Below are 25,003 nucleotides of genomic sequence, written 5' to 3'. Positions count from 1 at the left end.
CGCGAGCGGCGATGCACGCAGAAACACGTCGAGGTACAGAGTCAATAAGAGTGCGGATGGTGTCCTGAGGGATGGTTCTCCATTCTCTGTCAACCATTTGCCACAGTTGGTCGTCCGTACGAGGCTGGGGCAGAGTTTGCAAACGGCGTCCAATGAGATCCCACACGTGTTCGATTGGTGAGAGATCCGGAGAGTACGCTGGCCACGGAAGCATCTGTACACCTCGTAGAGCCTGTTGGGAGATACGAGCAGTGTGTGGGCGGGCATTAGCCTGCTGAAACAGAGCATTGGGCAACCCCTGAAGGTACGGGAGTGCCACCGGCCGCAGCACATGCTGCACGTAGCGGTGGGCATTTAACGTGCCTTGAATACGCCCTAGAGGTGACGTGGAATCATACGCAATAGCGCCCCAAACCATGATGCCGCGTTGTCTAGCGGTAGTGCGCTCCACAGTTACTGCCGGATTTGACCTTTCTCCACGCCGACGTCACACTCGTCTGCGGTGACTATCACTGACAGAACAGAAGCGTGACTCATCGGAGAACACGACGTTCCGCCATTCCCTCATCCAAGTCGCTCTAGCCCGGCACCATACCAGGCGTGCACGTCTATGCTGTGGAGTCAATGGTAGTCTTCTGAGCGGACGCCGGGAGTGCAGGCCTCCTTCAACCAATCGACGGGAAATTGTTCTGGTCGATATTGGAACAGCCAGGGTGTCTTGCACATGCTGAAGAATGGCGGTTGACGTGGCGTGCGGGGCTGCCACCACTTGGCGGCGGATGCGCCGATCCTCGCGTGCTGACGTCACTCGGGCTGCGCCTGGACCCCTCGCACGTGCCACATGTCCCTGCGCCAACCATCTTCGCCACAGGCGCTGCACCGTGGACACATCTCTATGGGTATCGGCTGCGATTTGACGAAGCGACCAACCTGCCCTTCTCAGCCCGATCACCATACCCCTCGTAAAGTCGTCTGTCTGCTGGAAATGCCTCCGTTGACGGCGGCCTGGCATTCTTAGCTATACACGTGTCCTGTGGCACACGACAACACGTTCTACAATGACTGTCGGCTGAGAAATCACGGTACGAAGTGGGCCATTCGCCACCGCCGTGTCCCATTTATCGTTCGCTACGTGCGCAGCACAGCGGCGCATTTCACATCATGAGTATACCTCAGTGACGTCAGTCTACCCTGCAATTGGCATAAAGTTCTGACCACTCCTTCTTGGTGTTGCATTTGCTCTGTCAGTCAGTGTAATTGTTTTGGCTGTTTGGCAGGATTTTGAAGCACTGGTACTTCATTTTGAAAGAGATAAATCAGAAGATGGTTGTGACAGAAAGGAAAAATGCACTTTTGAAGGTCTTCTTCACAGGAAAATAACTTCTGTGGAATTTATTTTGGATCTGGGATTAATTTGTGATGCTTTGCAAGAACTGTCTGAACTAAGCTTAGATCTGCAGGAGAGAAATACTGATCTTTACAAATCCCACAGCAAGATTGAGTGTCTTGTTGATATTTATGAGAAGAGGAGGTCTGTTCCAGGGCCATACTATCAGAAAGCTCTTGAGGCAGCTGCAAATCTACAGTTTAAGGGTGTTCCATCGCATAAGAAAAACCGAATTTATGATCCACCAATCTCCCCGAATGCTTTCTATGAACAACTTCAAACTTCTCTTCAGAAAAGACTACTTTTCGAAGAAGACACTGAACTGTAAAGATGTGAACGAGTTCTGGATTCTAAAAATTGGCCAGCAAACTCAAGAGAAAATATTCTGTATGGAGAAGCAGAAATAGGCACACTGGCAAGAAGATTCCAACTGAATGAAAAATAAGCTATTCGAGCCGTCAGAGATCATCTGAAATTCAGAGAAGAAATACCCAGGGAACTTTCTTGGATTCGGAGGACTCTCAACACAATAGCCATATCTTCAAGTGAGTGTGAAAGGGGATTTTCTCAGATGAACTTGATTGTAACTCCAGAAAGATCATCTTTGTCAGTGAAAACCATTACCTCATTACTATTTATAAGAATTGTTGGACCTCCTTTGACGGTATTCGATTCAACGAAGTATGTCAAAACTTGGTTGTTACAAGGTCGTCATTCAGCCATGGATACAAAAAGCAAGATCAGAAAAACGAACCGAGGAGGATGATATGTCAAAAATTTGGAAATTGTTTTGAATTCAGTGTAAGTAGAGTAGGTTTCGATGAAAATTACATGCTTTCTTAAATGTTCGGTAAATCCCATGTCTTCTTCCTTAATTTCCCTCCTGTGAGTTCCGGCACCACTTTTTCCAGAAAAAAAGCCCTGGCAGTGATAAAAATTAATACTGTATTCATAGTCTGTTTATTAAACTTAATGACAAGCAACAATACAACTTTTTATGCCCAATGTGGATTAAATATAATTATAGTTCATAACATAATTATTGTACCACTTACGAGTGATGTTAGGTCTTCATTTCAAATAGTTGCCTCATATCTGGTGATAAACTCGTTTACTCTTTCATCAAGACCTAAATATAGGGCTTCTTTCCTAAAGGAAAGAATAATAACTACTATATTCATTTACCGTAGACATAGTGTATGTTTTAAACCTGCAGAAAGGGGAGAATGAACGCAACAGTAGAGCTAGATGCTAATATAGACTCATAGGTTGGAGTAATTGTCAGAAGAGTCTGAAAATAATTTCAAGATACACAAAAAATAAATATTATTGGGGGCATTAGTTATTTTGAAGGCGCTCAGAATGTAAAACACCCCAAAGCCGGCATCTATTAGTGTTATGGTAGTGCAGTGCAAGGTGAGATTGTCAACATTTTTGCAAAAGTCACATGGTTAGGTAGTGATTATGTTGAGCCTCAAGCTCTCAGAGACTGGGAGAATATTTACAGCCAGGAAAGTGATAAGCAAATGAAATATGATAAATATCATTATTAGTAATGTTGATAAACTTACTGGTGGCATCTGTGAACCAAAGACCAAACCGGCGGTACTCCCAGTAGGAGTAATAGGCGGGGTGGTGGATATTGGGGTAATGTTCTAGCGACATTGTGAACATGAACACAAGGTAAAGAAGATCAGAGGCGGCTAATGCCGTCAGGTACATGTTTGTGGAACTACGCATACGCCGACGTGTCAATATCACCACAGTCACCAAGTTTCCCAGCACTCCAATGATCACCACGATAGGTACTAACACTCGCTGGATCCAAAATCGTGAGGCATTGCGAAAATGTTCACTGGCACGGAGGTCTTCTGGTGGGAGCCGTGTCGCTGCTGGACTGCTGTAGTTGCCCCACTCCTCCATCTGAAACACAAAAAATAGCCGTGAAATAGTAGCCTAATCTCTTATGATAGGGTACCCTCCGTGGCCTATAATAAAAACACAATTCTAACGGAGAGAGAAGAGAAACAAAGAAACAATGCATGCTGCTAATTGAGGGTTGTATACGGTGAAACATTATATTTCTGTTTGGTAACTTCGACCATGGACATGGTCTGGGTTCATTTCTCAGATCTGCCTCCAATTTCACATTGGTCTGAAAGTCTGATGAGAGGTGCATTGAACCTCTGAGAGGAAACATTGGTTCAATTCTATCTCGACTATTCTAAAACAGTTCACTGTGATCTCATGTCATTTCCAGGTGTATACTAGGTCAGTGCCTAACTAACAGACTGAGGTTTCTTCCTTCTCAATCCAGTTGAAAATGAAAATCTACAACCTGTTTTCCAGTCATTGACCGGGTCAGAGATGAAATGAATGAAACATATATAGGCTGTTATTACAATGGGGTCGCCACTCCCAAGGCGATTTATTAATGAGTGATAAATGCTATGAAATGGTAATGGAGAGTGTTGCTGGAATGAAAGATGACAGGGAAAACCGGAGTACCCGGAGAAAAACCTGTCCCGCCTCCGCTTTGTCCAGCACAAATCTCACATGGAGTGACCGGGATTTGAACCACGGTATCCAGCGGCGAGAGGCCGACGCGCTGCTGTCTGAGCCACGGAGGCTTCCCTCAATCCAGTTAATTCCGGATATTGTGCTGGCACAATAATCACACCAGTAATCATGAGGACTTCACATGCTGAAATACAGTACGGTATATGAGGCTTTCTCATAATGATATAAGTTTCATGTTTTATGTATTGATGATTCCTTAATTCAATCTGTAATTAAAAGGAGGGTATGTTCCACTTGAGCAAAACAATAATTAAAAGTTCAATTATATTTTTATTTACTTTTAATTCTAAAAAAATCATTATCGTGAAATATTGACTTATCTGTAATGACAGTCGTTGTTTTGTCCAACAAATCTCTAATTGAAGCCATTATCGTACCCTGCTGGAATGGAGCATCAGCGTTTTGTGTAATATGATCATTAGAGCTCTTTCATGTTTTCCTGAGCTTTCAACCATGGCTTGTAGGATCACATTTTTTCTAGATCACCACTTCTGATGGTGTGACAAAGAAATATGACCATATAACAGATTTTTATATCTCTTTGTGTAACATTGAAGGGATAACAACAAAAACCAAAAGTGCTAAAAATTGGACCCTACAATTTACTCCATTCCTTATGATGAAGAAAAAGAAGTGTCAGATCTTTTTGGACCACAACACTTTGGCAGTGAAGCAATTCAAGCTCCTGACTGAAAGATGATGTAGGCCTAACACAGACCACCATCACATGGAGTGACCGGGATTTGAACCACGGAACTCAGCGACGAGAGGCCAGCGTACTGCTGCCTGAGCCACGGAGGCTCTAATTGGAAGAGATTTTACTCGTTTTGGCAAAAATAAGTATTTTTGTGCCATATGTTGACTGTACAGTTAATGTAGGTACTTGCGATCGCTGGCTTTTGTTTGAAGATCAATTTATATATTGGTGTTTGCCGGCCCCGTAGTGTAGGGGTAGCGTTCCTGCCTCTTACCCGCAGGCCCCGGGTTCGATTCCCGGCCAGGTCAGGGATTTTTACCTGGACGTGAGGGCTGGTTCGAGGTCCACTCAACCTACATGATTAGAATTGAGGAGCTATCTGATGGTGGAATAGCGGCCCCGATCTAAAAAGCCGAGAATAACGGCCGAGAGAATTCGTCGTGCTGACCACACGACACCTCATAATCTGCAGGCCTTCGGGCTACAAGGGCTGTAGTGCCATGGGGTTAGGTTTTTATATATTGGTGTTTAGTGCTTGTTGGTAGGAACTGGGAGTAGTGATATTTTCTTGAATTTTATAACAAGTAGTTCAGTTGGTGTTCAGTGGATTACGTTTTCTAGACAATTGATCTGTCTAAGGGATTTTATAGGGTGGATCATGGGAGACTATTGGCAAAAATGAGTGCTATTGGACTAGACAAAATTGACTGAATGGGTTGCTATATTTCTAGAAAATAGATCTCAGAGAATTAGAGTAGGCGAAGCTTTATCTGATCCTGTAATAATCAAGAGGGGAATTACTCAAGGCAGTATTATTGGACCTTCATGTTTTCTTATATATAAATGATATGAGTAAAGAAGTGGAATCAGAGATAAGGCATTTTGGAGATGATGTTATTCTGTATAGAGTAATAAATAAGTTACAAGATTGTGAGCAACTGTAAATGGATTTAAGAGTCAGGTTGTGAGTTTCACAAATAGGAAAAGTCCTCTCAGTTTTAATTACTGCATTGATGGGGTGAAAGTTCCATACGGGGATCACTGTAAGTACCTAGGAGAAGGAAAGATATTCATTGGGTTAATCATATCAATGGGACTGCAAATAAAGGGTACAGATCTCTGCACATGGTTATGAGTGTGTTGTAGTAAGGATGCAAAAGAGAGGGCTTGCAAGTCTCTGGTAAGACCCCAACTAGAGTATTGTTCCAGTGTATGGGACACTTATCAGGATTACTTGATTTGAGAACTGGACGAAATCCAAAGAAAAGCAGCTCGATTTGTTCTGGGTGATTTCCGACAAAAAAGTAGCGTTACAAAAATATTGCAACGTTTGGACTGGGAAGGCTTGGGAGAAAGAAGACGAGCTGCTCGATTAAGTTGTTTAGTGGAGAGATGGCGTGCAAAGTGACCTCGATAATGTTGTGAGACGGACAGCAGACAATGGTATGGTGATAAACCCAGGCATCGAAAAAGCTGAAAGTTAGTGATTCAAATGTAAACAATGACGGGGAAACGCCAAAAGTGTCGTGTGGTGTTGCATACGAAGATCACAACGAAGAGCTTTCAGCCGCGTGTAACAGCGGGACGAGTAAGTTTGAGTGGTGTCTTTAAAAGTAGGAAAGATCACATGAATATAAATTTGGAATTCAAGAGGACTAATTGGGGCAAATATTCGTTTATAGGAAGAGAAGTTAGGAATTGGAATAAGTTACCAAAGGAGATGTTCAATAAATTTCCAATTTCTTTGAAATCATTTAAGAAAAGGATAGGAAAAGAACAGATAAGGAATCCGCCACTTGGGCGACTGCTCTAAATGCAGATCAGTAGTGATTGATGTGATACCGGCGTCTTTCAATTTTCTTGAGTACAGTATGGGATTTGTTGCTTAGTTTACAGTTTCTTAATGGCGTGTGTAACTTTTTTTTTTTTTTTTTTTTGCTACTTGCTTTACGTCGCACCGACACAGATAGGTCTTTTGGCAACGAAGGGACAGGAAAGGCCTAGGAATGGGAAGGAAGCTGCCGTGGCCTTAATTAAGGTACAGCCCCAGCATTTGCTTGGTGTGAAAATGGGAAACCACGGAAAACCATCTTCAGGGCTGCCGACAGTGGGGTTCGAACCCACTATCTCCCGATTACTGGATACTTGTGTAACTTTTAAAGAAGGCAAATAAAGTATTAGACTGTGTTCGTAATCTGAATTCCTGAGTAGAAACGATATAACAGTACATGCTCTAACAATAGTGAAAAGAGGAAGTTTCCAAGCACGTAAGCTAGTGTTTGGTGGCGAGCTAGGTTGTTGTTTTGTGTGTGTGGTTAGTTTTGAAGGATGAAGAAAATAACTAGCTATTTTACATCTATCCAAGCAGGCATCGAACAAGTTAAAAGTTAGTGATTCGAACGTAAACAATAATGAGGAAACGCCAGCAGTGTCGTGTGGTATTGCAAACGAAGATCACAACAAAGAGCTTTCAGCCACGTGTAACAGTGGGACGGAAGACATTTCCGAATGCTGCGATTTGGAGAAAAACCTGGAGTTTTGCAGTAAGTACGAATGGTTGGTGGTAAAAGAAATAAGAAGCATAGCTAAAAATTTGTAAAGAATTTAGCTACTTGTGAACTGAAAGCACATCACGGAGGATGAACCTTTCACAGCAATGGGTTTCAGTTTCTATTTGTGCAACTGGTGGAACTGAAAATAAATATCAGCAAATGGTTTCTCTCCGCAAGAAAATATTTAAACATAAAGAGAGTTCAGAACTCCGTGCACTAAGGTTTTCGAAAAAGAAAAGGAAGTAACTGCCAATGTATTTCGAACACCATGCCAAGTATTTAAGAAAAATCAAGCCTTCCACGATTACGAAACTGAAATTGACGTGCAGGAGTTGAATGGCGTTAAATGGGCCACATTCTTCATCCAACTAACGCATGTATAAATATTGTTTCTCATATCGCAACAGAAATGAGGAAACATGATAGTGCATGAGAACAGTAAAATTGCCCTCCTTATAGATGAAAGTACGGCACACATTTAGCTGTGATCACTGATAGTGTATCTGAGGACAACACTTCCAGATATGGATCAGCCAACCAACATTTTGTTGGGAAATATAGAATTGCGAGTAATCACTGCTGAAGCAAGACCGACTCCAATCCTCAGACCTTAATGCTACTCTCGATCGTTCAAAGATGGCGAATCGAGTAGCCAGAATTGTTTGAAATGTGGGTTTGTTTTGGTTTGTTGTTATCGTATGTAGTCGGTGTAATTTTATGAAAGTTGACGATAAATGTTAGTTTCTTTGTAGAATATAAGAGTGCGAGTGTATTTATATGAGTCAGTGGATACATAGGATCTGTAATTATACGCAGTAATGTGAGAATGTGCTTGTTTTCATCGTGTTTTTACCCATTAAAGAACACGACTGCACTAGGTGGACCAGTTTTTAGTGTAACTATGGCAATGCCTCTCATACAACTATTCTTTAGTTTCCTACGGAATAGAACATTAGGAGAGAAATCGATTAGGAATATACATCGTGATTATTTTGAAGTCCATGACAAAACTGTAGCGTGTATACATCATTTTGAGAATAAGTCTGAGCTTAGGGAAGCCAGTTCTCTACTTCCAAACTATTCGTGTTCCTCGAAAAATACACTGACTGACAGAGCAAATGCAACACCAAGAAGGAGTGGTTCGAAAGGGATGAAAGTTGGGGAAAAAACAGAGACGGCACGGACGAATAATTGATGTTTATTTCAAACCGATATGCAGGTTACACAATGCGCACGGCATCGACTCAGTAGGATGTAGGACCACCGCGAGCGGCGATGCACGCAGAAACACGTCGAGGTACAGAGTCAATAAGAGTGCGGATGGTGTCCTGAGGGATGGTTCTCCATTCTCTGTCAACCATTTGCCACAGTTGGTCGTCCGTACGAGGCTGGGGCAGAGTTTGCAAACGGCGTCCAATGAGATCCCACACGTGTTCGATTGGTGAGAGATCCGGAGAGTACGCTGGCCACGGAAGCATCTGTACACCTCGTAGAGCCTGTTGGGAGATGCGAGCAGTGTGTGGGCGGGCATTATCCTGCTGAAACAGAGCATTGGGCAGCCCCTGAAGGTACGGGAGTGCCACCGGCCGCAGCACATGCTGCACGTAGCGGTGGGCATTTAACGTGCCTTGAATACGCACTAGAGGTGACGTGGAATCATACGCAATAGCGCCCCAAACCATGATGCCGCGTTGTCTAGCGGTAGGGCGCTCCACAGTTACTGCCGGATTTGACCTTTCTCCACGCCGACGCCACATTCGTCTGCGGTGACTATCACTGACAGAACAGAAGCGTGACTCATCGGAGAACACGACGTTCCGCCATTCCCTCATCCAAGTCGCTCTAGCCCGGCACCATGCCAGGTGTGCACGTCTATGCTGTGGAGTCAATGGTAGTCTTCTGAGCGGACGCCGGGAGTGCAGGCCTCCTTCAACCAATCGACGGGAAATTGTTCTGGTCGATATTGGAACAGCCAGGGTGTCTTGCACATGCTGAAGAATGGCGGTTGACGTGGCGTGCGGGGCTGCCACCGCCTGGCGGCGGATGCGCCGATCCTCGCGTGCTGACGTCACTCGGGCTGCGCCTGGACCCCTCGCACGTGCCACATGTCCCTGCGCCAACCATCTTCGCCACAGGCGCTGCACCGTGGACACATCCCTATGGGTATCGGCTGCGATTTGACGAAGCGACCAACCTGCCCTTCTCAGCCCGATCACCATACCCCTCGTAAAGTCGTCTGTCTGCTGGAAATGCCTCCGTTGACGGCGGCCTGGCATTCTTAACTATACACGTGTCCTGTGGCACACGACAACACGTTCTACAATGACTGTCGGCTGAGAAATCACGGTACGAAGTGGGCCATTCGCCAACGCCGTGTCCCATTTATCGTTCGCTACGTGCGCAGCACAGCGGCGCATTTCACATCATGAGCATACCTCAGTGACGTCAGTCTACCCTGCAATTGGCATAAAGTTCTGACCACTCCTTCTTGGTGTTGCAGTCAGTGTATTAACTTAGATAGAATATAGTTGATATTGTGTTATTCCGTCAGTGTCTATGTGCTTCAAAGTGTCTACCCTAGTGTATTTTACAATAATCTGTGCTTTGCCTGCGGAAATGTTTGGCTGGATCTTAGAGTATAACAAAACTTATAAGTGTGACAGATGGATCAATCTGTATACTGTTACACAAAAGAAATAGTGACTTAGAGGGATTAGCTGGATTTCTAACGTAGGGTTTTTCACTACCAACGCCTTCCGACTCATGCTGTGGCTATCTGTTATCAAGCAGACTGCGCCGAACTGAAGCTCGTCCATGTGGTTAAATATCAATGTTTAGCCAATAGAGTTTTTGCACTCATGTTCTTTAATAGGTAAAAACCTATTATATCTTTAGTGTCTGAACATTTCATTACTAAGGTTACTAACATTGTGTGATGTGCTGTTATGCCATATGCCAACATTATATTAATATTACCAGGGCCGTTCATTGGGTTAACATAATCATTTCGGGTGTACTTGATCTGAGTGACTCAGACGGTTAAGGCGCTGGCCTTTTGATCCCAAGTTGGTAGATTCGATCCTGGCTCATCCGGTGGTATCTAAGGTGCACAAATACGTCAGCCTCGTGTCGGTAGATATACTGGCACTTAACTACTGCAGGACTAAATTTTGGCACTTCGACGTTCCCGAAACCCGTCAAAAATGTAGTTAGTGGGACGTAAAGCCAATAACATTATTATTTCGGGTGTACTTCCCATTCATTGGGTGCTGAATTTAAGAAATTGTACACCACTTTAAAACTAAGGCAACAAATTATGTTTCAAAGTTCTCATGAGAGCGAATAAATCGAGGAATTTCGCACCTTAATTTATTTTGAAACATTCAAAATGATGTTAGAAATATCATTTTTACATTTTTATAATGTATTTTCATCTATCCAGCGAAGTGAAATCTAAGAGAAAACGTTATTTGACAAATTGAAATGTCTAAAATCAGCTTGTTGGTCTCTTTTCTAGTAGATTATATGCGATTATAGTTGTTTATATGTGGTGCGTACTTGTTGGCGAAGCGTTTTCATACGTGTAAACGCAATTTTCCCTATGATGTTACATTTATCATGGTAAATTACTGCCGTTTGTATAATATGTAGTGATATTCTTATGTTAGCCAATACCAGCAATCCGGTTACTTCGGCCGCCATGTTTTTTATATATTACGGCCTGAGGATTGGAGTCGGTCTTGACTGAAGGCATATTTAGTGCGTTGATGACTTATTTAGGAGCACTGGTGCTCAATGATGAGTTTCTGATATAGAATCTTGTTGCATTCTCTGCTAATGGGGCTGCAGTAATGGTGGGAGAGAAGAAGGATGTCATTACTTTTATGTTCGACGATGCCGAAATATAAGTAAGTTATTATATTTATATGCCAGAAAACTGAATCTTACTGGGGCTCATTATAGTTCAAGTTTCATTATGATCCAGGTTCTCCACCAATTAGAGTTCAGACTTTCATTATGATACAGGTTCTCCACCAATCAGAGTTCAGATTTTCATTATGATACCGGTACAACTGTTTGACCAATTAGGTAAGGATAGCAAAATCAAACATATCGGACACACATACTAACATCAATGCACCTTCTACTTCCAATACCGAGCTCGATAGCTGCAGTCGCTTAAGTGCGGCCAGTATCCGGTAATCGGGAGATAGTGGGTTCGAGTCTCACTGTCGGCAGCCTTGAAGATGGTTTTCTGTGGTTTCCCATTTTCACACCAGGCAAATGCCGGAGCTGTACCATAATTAAGGCCACGGCCGCTTCCTTCCAACTCCTAGGCCTTTCCTATCCCATCGTCGCCATAAGACCTATCTGTGTCAGTGCGACGTAAAGCAAAAAAAAAAAAAAAAAAAATAAAATAAACTACTTCCAATATTCCACAATCACACGGTACATTCCCGTAAATTCACTTCACCAACTGTACAGTAAGCAATTTGTATTTGAAATAATGCTAGGTTATGATAACCTCCTACATGCGCTCTGCGCTCTGTTCAGTAAACTCAACTGTCAAGCGGCATCTCGACAGAAATTTATGAATATTTAAAAAAGAGTTATAATTATCGTCGAGCAAAAAGAGTCGTATGCAACTCGCCCATAATGGTACGGTAATTAAGACAATGTCCGCCTCTGTTGTGTAGTGGTTAGTGTGATTAGCTGCCACCCCCGGAGGCCCGGGTTCGATTCCTGGCTCTGCCACGAAATTTGAAAAGTGGTACGAGGGCTGGAACGGGGTCCACTCAGCCTCGGGAGATCAACTGAGTAGAGGTGGGTTCGATTCCCACCTCAACCATCCTGGAAGTGGTTTTCCGTAGTTTCCCACTTCTCCTCCAGGCAAATGCCGGGATGCTACCTAACTTAAGGCCACGGCCACTTCCTTCCCTCTTCCTTGCCTATCCCTTCCAATCTTCCCATCCCCCCGCAGGCCCCTGTTCAGTATAGCAGGTGAGGCCGCCTGGGCGATGTACTGGTCAGGTGGTGGTGGTGGTGGTAACTATTGTTTTAAGAGGAAGTACAACTGGGCAACCATCCTTTATGAGGTACTGGTCATCCTCCCCAGTTGTATCCCCTGACCCAGCGTCTGAAGCTCCAGGACACTGCCCTTCAGGTTGTAGAGGTGGGATCCGTCGCTTCGCTCATTTTAGAAACAGACTCGTGTATTAATTATTGCCATTATAGACTTGTTGCATAATGTACTATAATAAAAAACAGTTTCCCAAGGTTTCCTTCTGGCATTGTGCCAATTGCAGGCTAGAGATTTCCGTAGGTGACGTGAGTCAAGATTTCCTCTCACATGTGAACCATTTCGAACCTTTCCTTGACGAACTGTGTACACTTTACCACCAGTCACGTAAAAATGTCAGAGAATTAAAAGCTCATGCAGAGGAACCGCACTCCTGAAAATTGGAAGGATTCTAGATACAAGATGGGATGCTTCTAGCTTTAGAGCAGTCTCAGCTGTGTGGACAATTTTGAAGTTTTAGTGGCACATTTCAAAAGTGCCAAAGATGATCCCAAAAGAGACAAAACTGGAAGCCATATATGGATGACTCCTTAAACGCATACCAACCAATGTCAACTTTATATTAATTAGACCTTGCATTGATGCGTGATGCTCTTCAGGGGTTGGCAGAACTTAGTATGGACTTGCAAGCACGTGCCATTACAATTTATTCGGCCAATGTGAAGATATGCCAGCAAATTAAGGTGTTTTCTGAAAATAAGACAAAACATGGTCCATAATGCACTGAAGCCTTGGAAGTAGAAGGACTGTCAATGTTTAAAGTCGTGAACTCGAAAAATGAGCAAGAAATAAAAGGAATCATATTGATGCTGTGAAGTTCTTCTATGAGTGCCTGGGCAGGCGTATGGAGAACCGCCTTTAAACATAAGAAGATTTTGAAATATCAGAATTGGCTACAGTTTTGGACACTACCACATGGCCGGAAAACATGTCGAACACATATATTAACATCAATGCACATTTTACTTCCAATATTCCACAACCACACGGCACATTCCCGCAAATTCACTTCACCAGCTGTACAGTAAGGCCCACAACTCGCTGATGTGTATTTGAAGTATTAATAATAAGTACCAGGTTTACCGGGCGAGTTGGCCCTGTGGTTAGGAACACGCAGCTGTGAGGTTGCACTCGGGTGATAGTGGGTTCGAACCCCACTGTCGGCAGCCCTGAAGCTAGTTTTCCGTGGTTTCCCATTTTCGCTAGGTAAATACTGGGGCTGTACCTTAATTGAGGCCACGGCTGCTTTCTTCCCACTCCTAGGCCTTTCCTATCCCATCGTCGACATAAGACCTATCTGTGTCGGTGCGACGTAAAGCAATTTGTAAAAAACAAAAAAACAAAAAAACAAAACCTGGTTTCAGAGCTATTAAAATCACGAGACAAAAGTGGTTTAACAGTATTAACTACAGTTTAATGTGCCTTAGATGTTAGGCCCCTTTAAACAACAAGCAATGTAATCCAGACCGAGCGAGATGGCCGCGCGGTTAGGGGCCCGCAGCTGTAAGCTTGCATTCGGAAGATACTGGGTTCGAGCCCAACTGTCGGCAGCCAAGACTTTTTACGTGGTTTCCCATTTTCGCACCGGTTAATTAAGACCACGACCGCTTCCTTCCCACTCATAGCCCTTTTCTGTCCCGTCGTTGCCATAATACCTATCTGTAGAAAACAAAATGTGATCCGGACGTTCATATTTACACAACTATTGCTTTAGAAAGAGAAGATGTAAACAAGAAACATAATCTTCTTGTCACCGAGCTCGATAGCTTAAATGCGGCCAGTATCCCGTAATCGGGAGATAGTGGATTCGAGTCCCACTGTCGGCAGCCCTGAAGATGGTTTTCCGTGGTTTCCCATTTTCACACCATGCAAATGCCGGGGGTGTACCTTAATTAAGGCCACGGCCGCTTCCTTCAAATTCCTAGACCTTTTCTCTCCCATCGTCGCCATAAGACCTATCTGTGTCGGTGCGACGTAAAGCAACTAGCAAAATAGCAAAAATAATCTTCTTGTCTGACTCCGTGGCTGAATGGTCAGTGTTTGTCCTGTCCTTACCATTCCTGGAACTCACACCCCTCACACTGCACTGACACACAGTGTCCTTCTCACAGCAGACGTCACCCTGCTTCAATGGGGGTAGGGGATGGTCTACCTTACAAGGACTGCAATAGCTACACGTTAGAAGGGCCGAAAGGGAGGTTTTACGTACGAGTTAAGGATGGGGAGGCCGGAATACGCGGAACACTGCCCCAATGTAATTATATTGCAATATTTCATACTATGTAGAATATATTCTTTCTTTCTGTCTATTCAGAATAATATTAGGACGAACACACTATGTTCAGTTCAGAGCACACCATTCAAATATTTGACGCGACCATAAAATAACTTATATATTTCAAGAATCAGCTGACTCGTCCACATGATGCAGTGTAGCCATCTGGTAACTGTTTTACACGACATGAGAAAGGTTTCTAATTGTACGTTTTTACGCTGGTAGAAGTTGGGTGAGGTAAGTGGCGACAGTGCCGTCAGGTTCTACTTTCCACATTAGTTAGAAGAACGTAAAATTATGAAATTCTACATAATATGTGATGAAAGACTAAGGCATCCTTCTTTCTTGTCTTACAAACTTGGAGTCACCCATTGGTTTCTAGCTTTCACACACAAACGCATGCACACGCGCGTGCCCTTTATACTCATCCCGCAAATCGCAATTTGCTTTACGTCGCACCGACACAGATATGTCTTATGGCGACGATGGGATAGGAAAGGCCTAAGAATGCGAAGGAAGCGGCCGTGGCCTTAATTAAGGTACAGCCCCAGCATTTGCCTGGTGTGAAAATGGGAAACCACGGAAAACCATCTTCAGGGCTGCCGACAGTGGGGTTCGAACCCACTATCTCCAGATTACTGGATACAGGCCGCACTTAAGCGACTGCAGTTATGGAGCTCGGTCCCGAAAATCGAGATGTTACACAGTCCTGCTGTCCTTATGGCCAATGCTGCTGTTAAAGCACCCTTATGTTTGCTGTGCTCTGGGTATTGCGACCGGATGTAAATGTTTCATACCAAGCGAGATGACTGGGCGGTTCCGGTCAGGTATCTCTGAGCTCACATTCGAGAGATGGTGAGTTCGAACCTCACCGTTGACAGTAGTGAAGATGGTATCTGTGTTACCCATTTTGACACCAGGGTGTACCTTAATTAAGGCCATGGCCGCTTCCTCCCCAATCCTAGTCCTTTCTCATCCTTGTGTCGCCGAAAATGTTCGATATATTAGCACGACGTTAAACTCAAGTAAAAAATAGATGTATTACCGTGATATGATATGAAACATGCTGGGTACAAAGGCACAGTATTTATTTCTTAATTACAGTACATGGTGAGAACACGGTTGGCTGTGGCAGTGTGATTGGTTTGAATTACAAAATAGATATTAACGTGAGCAATATTTTGATGGTGAAACGCGCAGTTAATTGGATCTTGCAGGAGAGAGTACTGCAGCTTCCGTGTATCAGTAAAGTGCTCTGACTGGCTACCTTTCCAGAAGGTGACGAGTGTGTCTAAAATAGACAGGGAGCAGCCGGAAGACGGCAATTTCTTGTCGATTTAAAGTCATGCTAAGAGCACCTGCTCAAGTTATTAATTTTATTGCACTCTAAAAATAGAACGACCTAGAGGATACGAGTTTATATAATGATACACAGAGACAGAAATAGGCTCCATAGTTGATAGGTTAACTCACCTCTAATTCATCACCACTTGACATCACCGCTCTCAAAGAGGGAAAATACACTGCTGTTCATAAAGATCTGAACACCTTGAGGCAGCTGTTATAGTAGTTTGATTTATACAATATACACATACAAGATGTTTCAGTAAAAACTTTCAAAACTTAAACAAGAAAACTGTTACTGAACAATAATTTGACATAGGGAGCCTAGAGTCTGAGCAGCCAGCTTCCTGCTGTTTGTAGGTGCGTGGTCTTTGATGTGAATGGACCTCACCACCACGTCCCATAAATATTCGATAAGGTTCATATCAGGTGAACAAAGTGGCTACAGTAGTAGTTGAAATTCTCCAGAGCGCTCTTCGAACCAATACTGGCCAACTTGAGCCCAGTGTATTATCCTTGTGGAATATCTCATAGTTGTAGGTGTACATCAAGTCCATGAAGCGCTTCAAGTGGTCACCAAGCAGTTCAACGTCGCTGGTCAACGATATGTTCAGGTGGATCAGCGGATCTAGCCCATGCCACGTGAACACATCCCACACCATTATGGAGCTCCCACAGCCTATATGGTGCCTTGTTGATAACTGAGGTCCATGGCTTCGTGGGGCCTGTGCCAAAACCGAACCCTACCATCAGCTCGAAACTACTGAAACAGTGACTCATTGGACCAAGCTACAAGTCGTCAGTCTTCCAGGGTCCAATTAACAATGTCACGTGTTCAGATGTGCCCGGTGTCGTGGTGTTAACAAGTGCACTCTATTAGGTCTTCTGCTCCCATATCCCGCTGACGTTAAAGAACTCTATACGGACCTACTGGATATGCGTCTGTTACCTCTTGCTTTGCATGTAGATGTAATTTGAGACAACGTGGCTTGTCTGATACCACGGATATTTCTAGCCAGACGCCGCTAATCGCGATCATTAAGTATCCATAGTCGGCCACTACGCTCTTCACTGTGGGTGGTAATGTATTCCCGATAACACGTGGGACCGACGTTCGAGGAATATTAAATGTCCACCCCCACTACCATACTTCTTTCGAAAGACGACAATTCATGTTCCCTTGCCAAGACCAGCGCAGACGGTGCCTACTCGAGATGTCAGATCATATCTGATGCAGGTGGCGCCACCGACTATTACCTTCAAGTACTGCTATCCCATGACTTTTGGCAAGTCAGCGCTTCCAGGCTTGAGCTCTCGATCGCACTCCGTACACTTCGGAGTGTCGTAGAGAGTGAACACATTGACTTATTTAAAGTATTATGGTCCGTTTTCCCCCAAATAGGTAGGCTATCAAAAGTAAGTCACATTACAGCGAGTACAAGAAGAGTTTGTGAATAACTGACTGTCAACAAAAGCTCTCTGTAATATTCCAAAATGACGGCACCACAATACTTGCCGTACGAACCTTACGGGCAAAGTTATGCAGGATCGGAAATGTGAGATATTTAAAATTTGCTTCATATCAACTTACCAGCACCAATGAACTAAACTCGGGACTTGAGACGCATGCTCGGGCTATACATAATTAATTAGTCATCCGTGTCCCTAGGAGACGAATTAGTTAATCTTTTCACGAGAGTTTAATCCTGATATAAACATAGTATGTCCAAGCTTCCACCAAAGAAAGAGTTGTAATTCGCTGAGCGTGTAGTCCGACCTCCACCCCGTCAATGTCTCGTGTTCGGACGTACAGGGCTGCACATGGCATACGACAACAGTGCGAAGATCTGAACTTCTGAATAAACGAATAAACCTGGATTCTGTTCACTTAGTTTATTGAACACATTCACAAGATGCAACACATTATCTCCACGATGTACAGTTTGGGACTTTCCCTCACTACGGGAAGACTTCCTGTATTACACCACGCCTTGTGCCTTCAATCAACGGCCGAGAGGGTTCTACGTGCTGACCACATGGCACCTCGTAATATGCAGGCCTTCGGGCTGAGCAGCGGTCGCTTGGTAGGCCAAGGCCCTTCAAAGGCTGTAGTGCCATGGGGTTTTGTTTGATTTGGCTTGTGCCTTCATTTCTCGTTATTTCATCACTATTTTATAAAAACACATATATATATACAGGTAAATATGACAACTATATTTTAATTTGTTTACATACTCTTCCAAACTTTCTGAATGTAATAAACTAAAATAAAATAAAATGAGCGCGTCGTACTACTTTACTTCAAGCTCGCATACAGTCGAGTGAGTGCGACGGTTGCTTCTCCAATCAACTACGTCCATGTCCACGTGCAAAGGCAACGTGCTCCGTCTATTTGTTTACATCAGTATTAAACTCTCGTGAAAAACGGTATAGTTTACAACAAGTAGTGCCAATAACATGACAGCCGTAATCGATTTTTATATATTTCATGCTATTTATTATTTGATTATTTATGTGACAATTGCCCATTATGATGCCATTTCGTCTCGTACTCTTGTTATCGTCATGAGATGCCAGTACAACTGTACTGATGAATACTCCCATCCCCTACATCCAGATCTCCTGAAACTGGGGAGAGAGCATTCATTTATTGCAATTCATTTATTTGATACATGAATTACATTATCTTTGTAACAACTATACTGTATATCTATTCTTCTTCATCTTTTTAATCTGTTTACCCTCCAGGGTTGGTTTTCCCTCGAATTTAGCGAGGGATCCCACCTCTACCGCCTCAAGTGCAGTGTCCTGGAGCGTGAGACATTGGGTCGGGGATACAAGTAGGGAGAATGACCAGTACGTCGCCCAGGTGGCCTCACCTGCTATGCTGAAGAGGGGCCTTGTGGAGGAATGGGAAGAATGGAAGGGATAGACAAGGAAGAGGGAAGAAAGCGGCCGTGGCTTTAAATTAGGTACCATCCCGGCATTCGCCTGGATGAGAAGTGGGAAACTATGGCAAACCACTTCCAGGATGGCTGAGGAGGGAATCGAACCCCTCTCTACTCAATTGACCTCCCGAAGCTGAGTGGACCCCGTTCCATCCCTCCTACAACTTTTTCAAATTTCGTGGCAGAGCCGGGAATCGAACCCGGGCCTTCCGGGGTGGCAGCTAATCACACTAACCACTACACCACAGAGGCGGACCTATATGTCTATTACTACATTAAATAATATACTTAAACCTATTAGAAATTATATCCATTGCAATCTTATCACCCCTCTTTTCCCCCTTTTGTCCTAGATGTAATACAGTGTTACATATTCTAGGACAAACATGTACCTTATCATTAATTTCGTCAGCGCTTGTTTTATTTGTTCTTCCTTTTGCCACACATTTCTTTTTACTTTGTTTGTTTGTTTCTTTCTTTCTTTCTTTCTTTCATTTTCTTAATCCGTTTACCTTCCGGGGTTGTTAATTTCCTCCGACTCAGTGAGGGATCCCACCTCTACCACCTCAAGGGTAGAGTCTTAGGGTGTGACACTTTGGGTCGGGGATACAACTGGGGAGGAGGACCAGTACTCGGGCGGCCTCACCAGCAATGATGAACGGGGGCCTTGTAGGGGAATGGGAAGTTTGGAAGGAAAGAACTAGGAGCGTGAAAGGAAGCGGCCGTGGCCTTAAGTTAGGTACCATCCCGGCATTTGCCTGGAGAAGTGGGAAACCACGGAAAACCACTTCCAGGATGGCTGAGGAGGGAATTGAACCCCCTCCTCCTCCTACTCAGTTGACCTCACGAGGCTGAGCGGACCCCGTTCCAGCCCTCGTACCACTTTTCAAGTTTCGTGGCAGAGCTGGGAATCGAACCCGGGCACTTATTTCTTAAAACACAAAAATTTCTGTTCTTCCCGGTGTAATCCATTATTTGTTCAATAATTTAACAATTGTGTAGAATTCTTTCTCTCTTTCAAATTTAGTTTTAAATTTCATTCCTAGGTATTTTACTCTGATTGCATCTGTCGCCCTACAAACTCTCAATAGATGAGCCTCTTCCATAATTTCTCTACAAAATAAACAAGAGTTTTCGTCATGTTTCTCTCTCTTTGGCCCTTATTCATACATCACACTATCAGACCCAGACCATACCTCATACTTCTCTGTTTGGAAGCCTTTCTTTCTTATTGACATTTTTGGATAATTTCACAGAGTCTTACATTCTACCAAAACCATCCGCTTCTCAATATCTTTCAGTCTAATCCTTACTTTACCGGGCGAGTTGGCCGTGCGGTTAGGGGCGCGCAGTTGTGAGCTTGCATTCGGGAGATAGTGGGTTCAAAGCCCACTGTCGGCAGACCTGAATATGGTTTTCCGTGTTTTCCCATTTTCACATCAAGCAAATGCGGGGGTGTACCTTAATTAAGGCCACGGCCGCTCCCTTTCCACTCCTAGTCCTTTCCTATCCCATCGTCGCCATAAGACCTATCTGTATCGGATAAAGCATCTTTTAAAAAGTACTTACTTTCTCGCACAATTTCTTATCTTTTTTCTGAATCTCTTCATCCAGTATTCTCCCGTTCCTGTTCTGTCAAACATCCTTTACAGTACTTTCATTAGCCAGTAATCATCATTTAAATGTTCCGTCTGATGTTGATATGCTAAATTCAATATTTCCCTCCCGTGTCTCTTTCTTAATCTCAACTACTGAATTGGATATCTAACGTATCTTTCATTTTCCAAAATCAGACTTGCGCCAGGTGACAATGTCACGGAAAATCAGCGCAATACTCCCTCACCTGTTTCCATCCATATTATTTACACTTGGAATAAAGAAGATAAAATCTTTGTTTTAATAATAATGTTATTTGCTTTAAGTCCCACTAACTACTTTTACGGTTTTCGGAGACGCCGAGGTGCCGGAATTTAGTCCTACAGAAGTTCTTTTACATGCCTGTAAATCTGCCGACACGAGGCTGACGAATTTGAGCACCTTCAAATACCACCGGACTGAGCCAGAATCGAATCTGCGAAATTGAGCTCAGAAGGCTAGCACCTCAACCGTCTGAGACACTCAGCCCTGCATATATATTTGTTTTCATGGGATCTGCTGAAATCTTAAAACCCTTAAACAACATAATCTCCTTCTATGAGTTGTAATACTATTGAAATGAACCGTCGATGTATGGGACAGTTCTGTGTTCTTTGTGCGCGTGAACTCCGGTAGATAAACCCGTGAGACTTGGGTGTCGTATTTGAAACTAACAATAAGTGAAGTCAGGATTAGGAAGAAGTCGGCCGTGACCTGTATGCCAGGAGCCATTTTAGCATCCACCTAGAGCTGATGAGAGAAACTACAGGATCTTATTTCTAGTATGGCAGAAGGTGTGAACAAACATAACTGCATGGACTCCTCGGCTGTGCCCATTCGCCGCCGATCTTAAACGTAAAAAGAGATATAAATGATGCCAACAGAGGGAGAAAGAATGTTCAAAGCAGACGGCAAGTTTCACTCGCGTCGTAAATGTCAGACGACGATATGTTCCGTGAAGCTGTCGAAATGTTTATGGAACTTTAAAATACTACTTTTCCAAATAGGCAGTCGACTGTGAAGTTATTCGGTTTTTCAATTTCAACGTAATTGTCCAAACAGCAACGTAAATACTATTCAGGGAATGATGTAAATCTTCTCAGAGATGTAAAGCATAACATTTAACGTCTGAACTTGGTCCATAGAAAGCTCAATGATACGCTATTATTGGTAGCTATAAAACCCCATAATAATAATAATAATAATAATAATAATAATAATAATAATAATAATAATAATAATAATAATAATAATAATAATAATAATAATAATGTTCGCCTCTGTTGTGTAGTAGCTAGTGTGATTAGCTGCAACCCCCGGAGGTCCGGGTTCGATTCCCGGCTCAGCCACGAAATAATATAAAAAGTGGTACGAGGGCTGGAATGGGGCCCACTCAGACTCGAGAAGTCAACTGAGTAGAGAGGGGTTCGATTCACCCCTCAGTTATCCTCGAAGTGGTTTTCCGTGGTTTCTCACTTCTCCTCCAGGCAAGTGCCGGGATGGTACCTAATTTAAGGCCACGGCCGCTTCCTTTCACGCTCCTAGTTCTTTCCTGCCCCACCATCACCTAAGACCTATCTGTGCCGGTGTGACAAGGCGAATTGTGTCCGACTCGTTGGCTGGACGGTCAGCGTACTGGCCTTCGCTTCAGAGGGTCCCGGGTTCGATTCCCGGCTGGGTCGGGGATTTTAACCTTAATTGGTTAATTCCTACGGCACGGGGGCTGGGTGTATGTGTTGTCTTCATCATCATTTCATCCTCATCACGACGCGCAGGTCGCCTACGGGAGTCAAATAGTAAGACCTGCACCTGGCGAGCCGAATCCGTCCTGGGATATCCCGGCACTAAAAGCCATACGACATTTCATTTCAAGGCGAATTGTAAAAGCCTCCTTCCTTTGTCCTTGCCTGTCCCTTCCAATCAACCCCCCCCCTCCCACAAGGCCCCTGAGTGAGGTACTGGTCCTCCTCTCTATCTGTATCCTCCGACCCAAAGTCTTACGCTCCAGGACACTGTCCTTGAGGTGGTAGTGGTGGGATCCCTCGCCGAGTCCAAGGGAAAAACCAACCATAGAGGGTAAACAGATTAAGAAAGAGTAATAATAATAATAATAATAATAATAATAATAATAATAATAATAATAATAATAATAATAATAATAATAATAATAATAAAATAATAATAAAATAAAATAATAGAATAACCTATATAGCGTTAAGTATTTGGGGCGATTCTATATCTGTAAAGTGAAGTCATTCTCGGGATTCGAACACGAATTCTCCTTCCTTAGGGGCTTCAGCGGACCCCAATATTTTGTAACACACTTCATTGACGGTGTAGGGCCTAGTAAATGTAAAATATAATTAAAATGTTGTTGGTTGCCAAATTGTAAACCTAACATGTGAATAAATAATCACTTTCTCCGGCGCCCCTTTTTAACCGAAATAATCGTACCGCTATGCCAAGGTGTTAAAAACACTCCTTTGGGGCCGATGACCTTCGATGTTAGGCCCCTTAAAACAACAAGCACCATCAAAACATTCCTGAAGGACAAAATTCCGATACCTCGGCGTCTCTTAAAGTCTACAATACTATTGAAGGAAAGTTAAACAAATACTACTACTACTACTACTACTACTACTACTACTGCTGCTACTACTACTAATAATAATAATAATAATATAAGCGACCGTGTCTCAGGGGGCAGCACGCCGGCCTCTCACCGCTAGATTGCGTGGTTCAAATCCCGGTCACTTAATATGAGATTTGTGCTGGACAAAGCGGGGGCGGGACAGTTTTTCTCCGGGTACTCCGGTTTTCCCTCTCGTTTTTCATTCCAGTAGTATAATTTCATTTCATTTCACCTGTCAGTCATTAATCATTGCCCCAGAAGAGTGCGACAGGCTTCGGCAGCCGGTACAATTCCTATCCACGACGCTAGATGGGGGCTCATTCATTCCGTTCCCAACCCGGTCGATTAAACTGAAACAGGCTGTGGATTTTCACATCATTAATAATAATAATAATAATAATAATAATAATAATAATAATAATAATAATAATAATAATAATAATAATAATAATAATAATAATAATAATGACCAACTTCTTGGCCGAATGATCAGTCTTACGACCTACGTTTCAGATGGTTCCGTCTTTGATTTCCAGTCGTCGTGGGGATTTTAGACGCCCTTCGTTGATTCATCCGGCTCGGGGACTGGGTGTTTGTGTTCATCTTATTATAATCTCTCCATATACAATAGAAACATTACACTACCAGCCACAACAGAGTGATTATATTTCTCTTCATAGGGCTCCGAGAGGGCATTCGCCCGTAAAACTAGGCCAAACTTATATGCCGAGATCAAGTAACTGGAAAAAAGTAATGGGTGTGTGCATATACAGGGTGGTAGGAAACAACGTGAACCGGGTATTTGAGCGTTAGAGCGTTGATCATACTGACAGGTAATTTGAAAGAAATAATGCGATATCTCACGGGGTTGTCATTTTTATCAGCTGATGAACTTAGCCTATAAGGTCGCTTGGCGGGCGAATTCAAATGGCCTTTGTCAGGCGGTGTTGCTAAATCTGAACGTGGCTTGAGAGCACCAATGGAAGAAAAAAGCTTCGCCCGAGGAGGAAGGCCAGTAATTGTCTTTCCCGTTTTAGTCATTATGCAGTATGGCATATCCTCTGTGTCATCAGGCCTTCATGCCTTTGCTGGTGGGACCTAGTGTTTACAGTGCACTATGTCTTCTGGTATAGGCTAGAGCAATTTTGTTATCTTCATAGATCTGTCTCTGTCATCCTTGGCGTTGACAATATGAAAGTGACTGAGGTATGAGTGATGCTAGTAATGCCATTCCTTCTGCAGCCAGTTCCTGCTATGAATGGTGTGAAAATGTTGCTCACAGGGTCGGTTGGTGTATGCATTTCAGTGGGCTTGGCAGACTGATATGTAATACTAACTCTGGCTCGGTGGGGAAAGCAATGGGAAACTACCTGACCCCCTCATTTCCCTAGTACGCCTCTTCAGTGATGCCTAGGCCATCTATGACAGCTGATGGCAAAGCTGTTGAGGATCCCACCAGTGGAATCGCTGACGGACTGAACATACATACATCAGGCCTTCCACCCATAAGGTTTTATTGCAAGTCATACTACAGGATTGCTTGAGTGGGTTCAGCATCACAGTCTAGTTTGTTTTTCGGTCTTTTCTATTAACTTTTATTTTCTCATTCTTGGCCGTGTGGTATGAGCTTCTGCTCCTGATTCTTCTGGATCCTTCTGATCCGTATGTTGTGTTGTTGCTTCTCTGTTGACTAAGGGTAACGAGTGTCAAGTTGGGTAAAAGCAGTTATGCTTTTCGTGTACTAAAAGGTACTTGTATGTGAAGTTTAGGTCCGTTCGGCCTTTGATCATGAAGTTGGGGAATTCTATCTCCTTTGCTTTGCATACTTTACCTATTGGAAGCTACAGCTTCTTGTGTTAAATACCAGATTGTA

At 43.5% G+C, this 25,003-nt stretch overlaps 1 protein-coding gene across 1 annotated transcript in view; it reads right to left on the bottom strand.

Annotated features, from left to right (window-relative positions):
- Window positions 1–25,003, bottom strand: part of LOC136857934 (FMRFamide receptor) — a 434,139-nt gene that overhangs the window by 166,307 nt on the left and 242,829 nt on the right. The window contains exon 2 of the mRNA XM_067137033.2: window positions 2,959–3,310. Coding sequence (XP_066993134.1) covers window positions 2,959–3,310 — 352 coding nt within the window. The remainder of the gene's footprint in view (window positions 1–2,958; window positions 3,311–25,003) is intronic.

Source organism: Anabrus simplex, chromosome 1 (assembly GCF_040414725.1).
Source record: "Anabrus simplex isolate iqAnaSimp1 chromosome 1, ASM4041472v1, whole genome shotgun sequence".
In the NCBI taxonomy this organism is placed as follows: Eukaryota; Metazoa; Arthropoda; class Insecta; order Orthoptera; family Tettigoniidae; genus Anabrus; species Anabrus simplex.
This window is presented reverse-complemented; position numbering and strand designations above follow the sequence as displayed.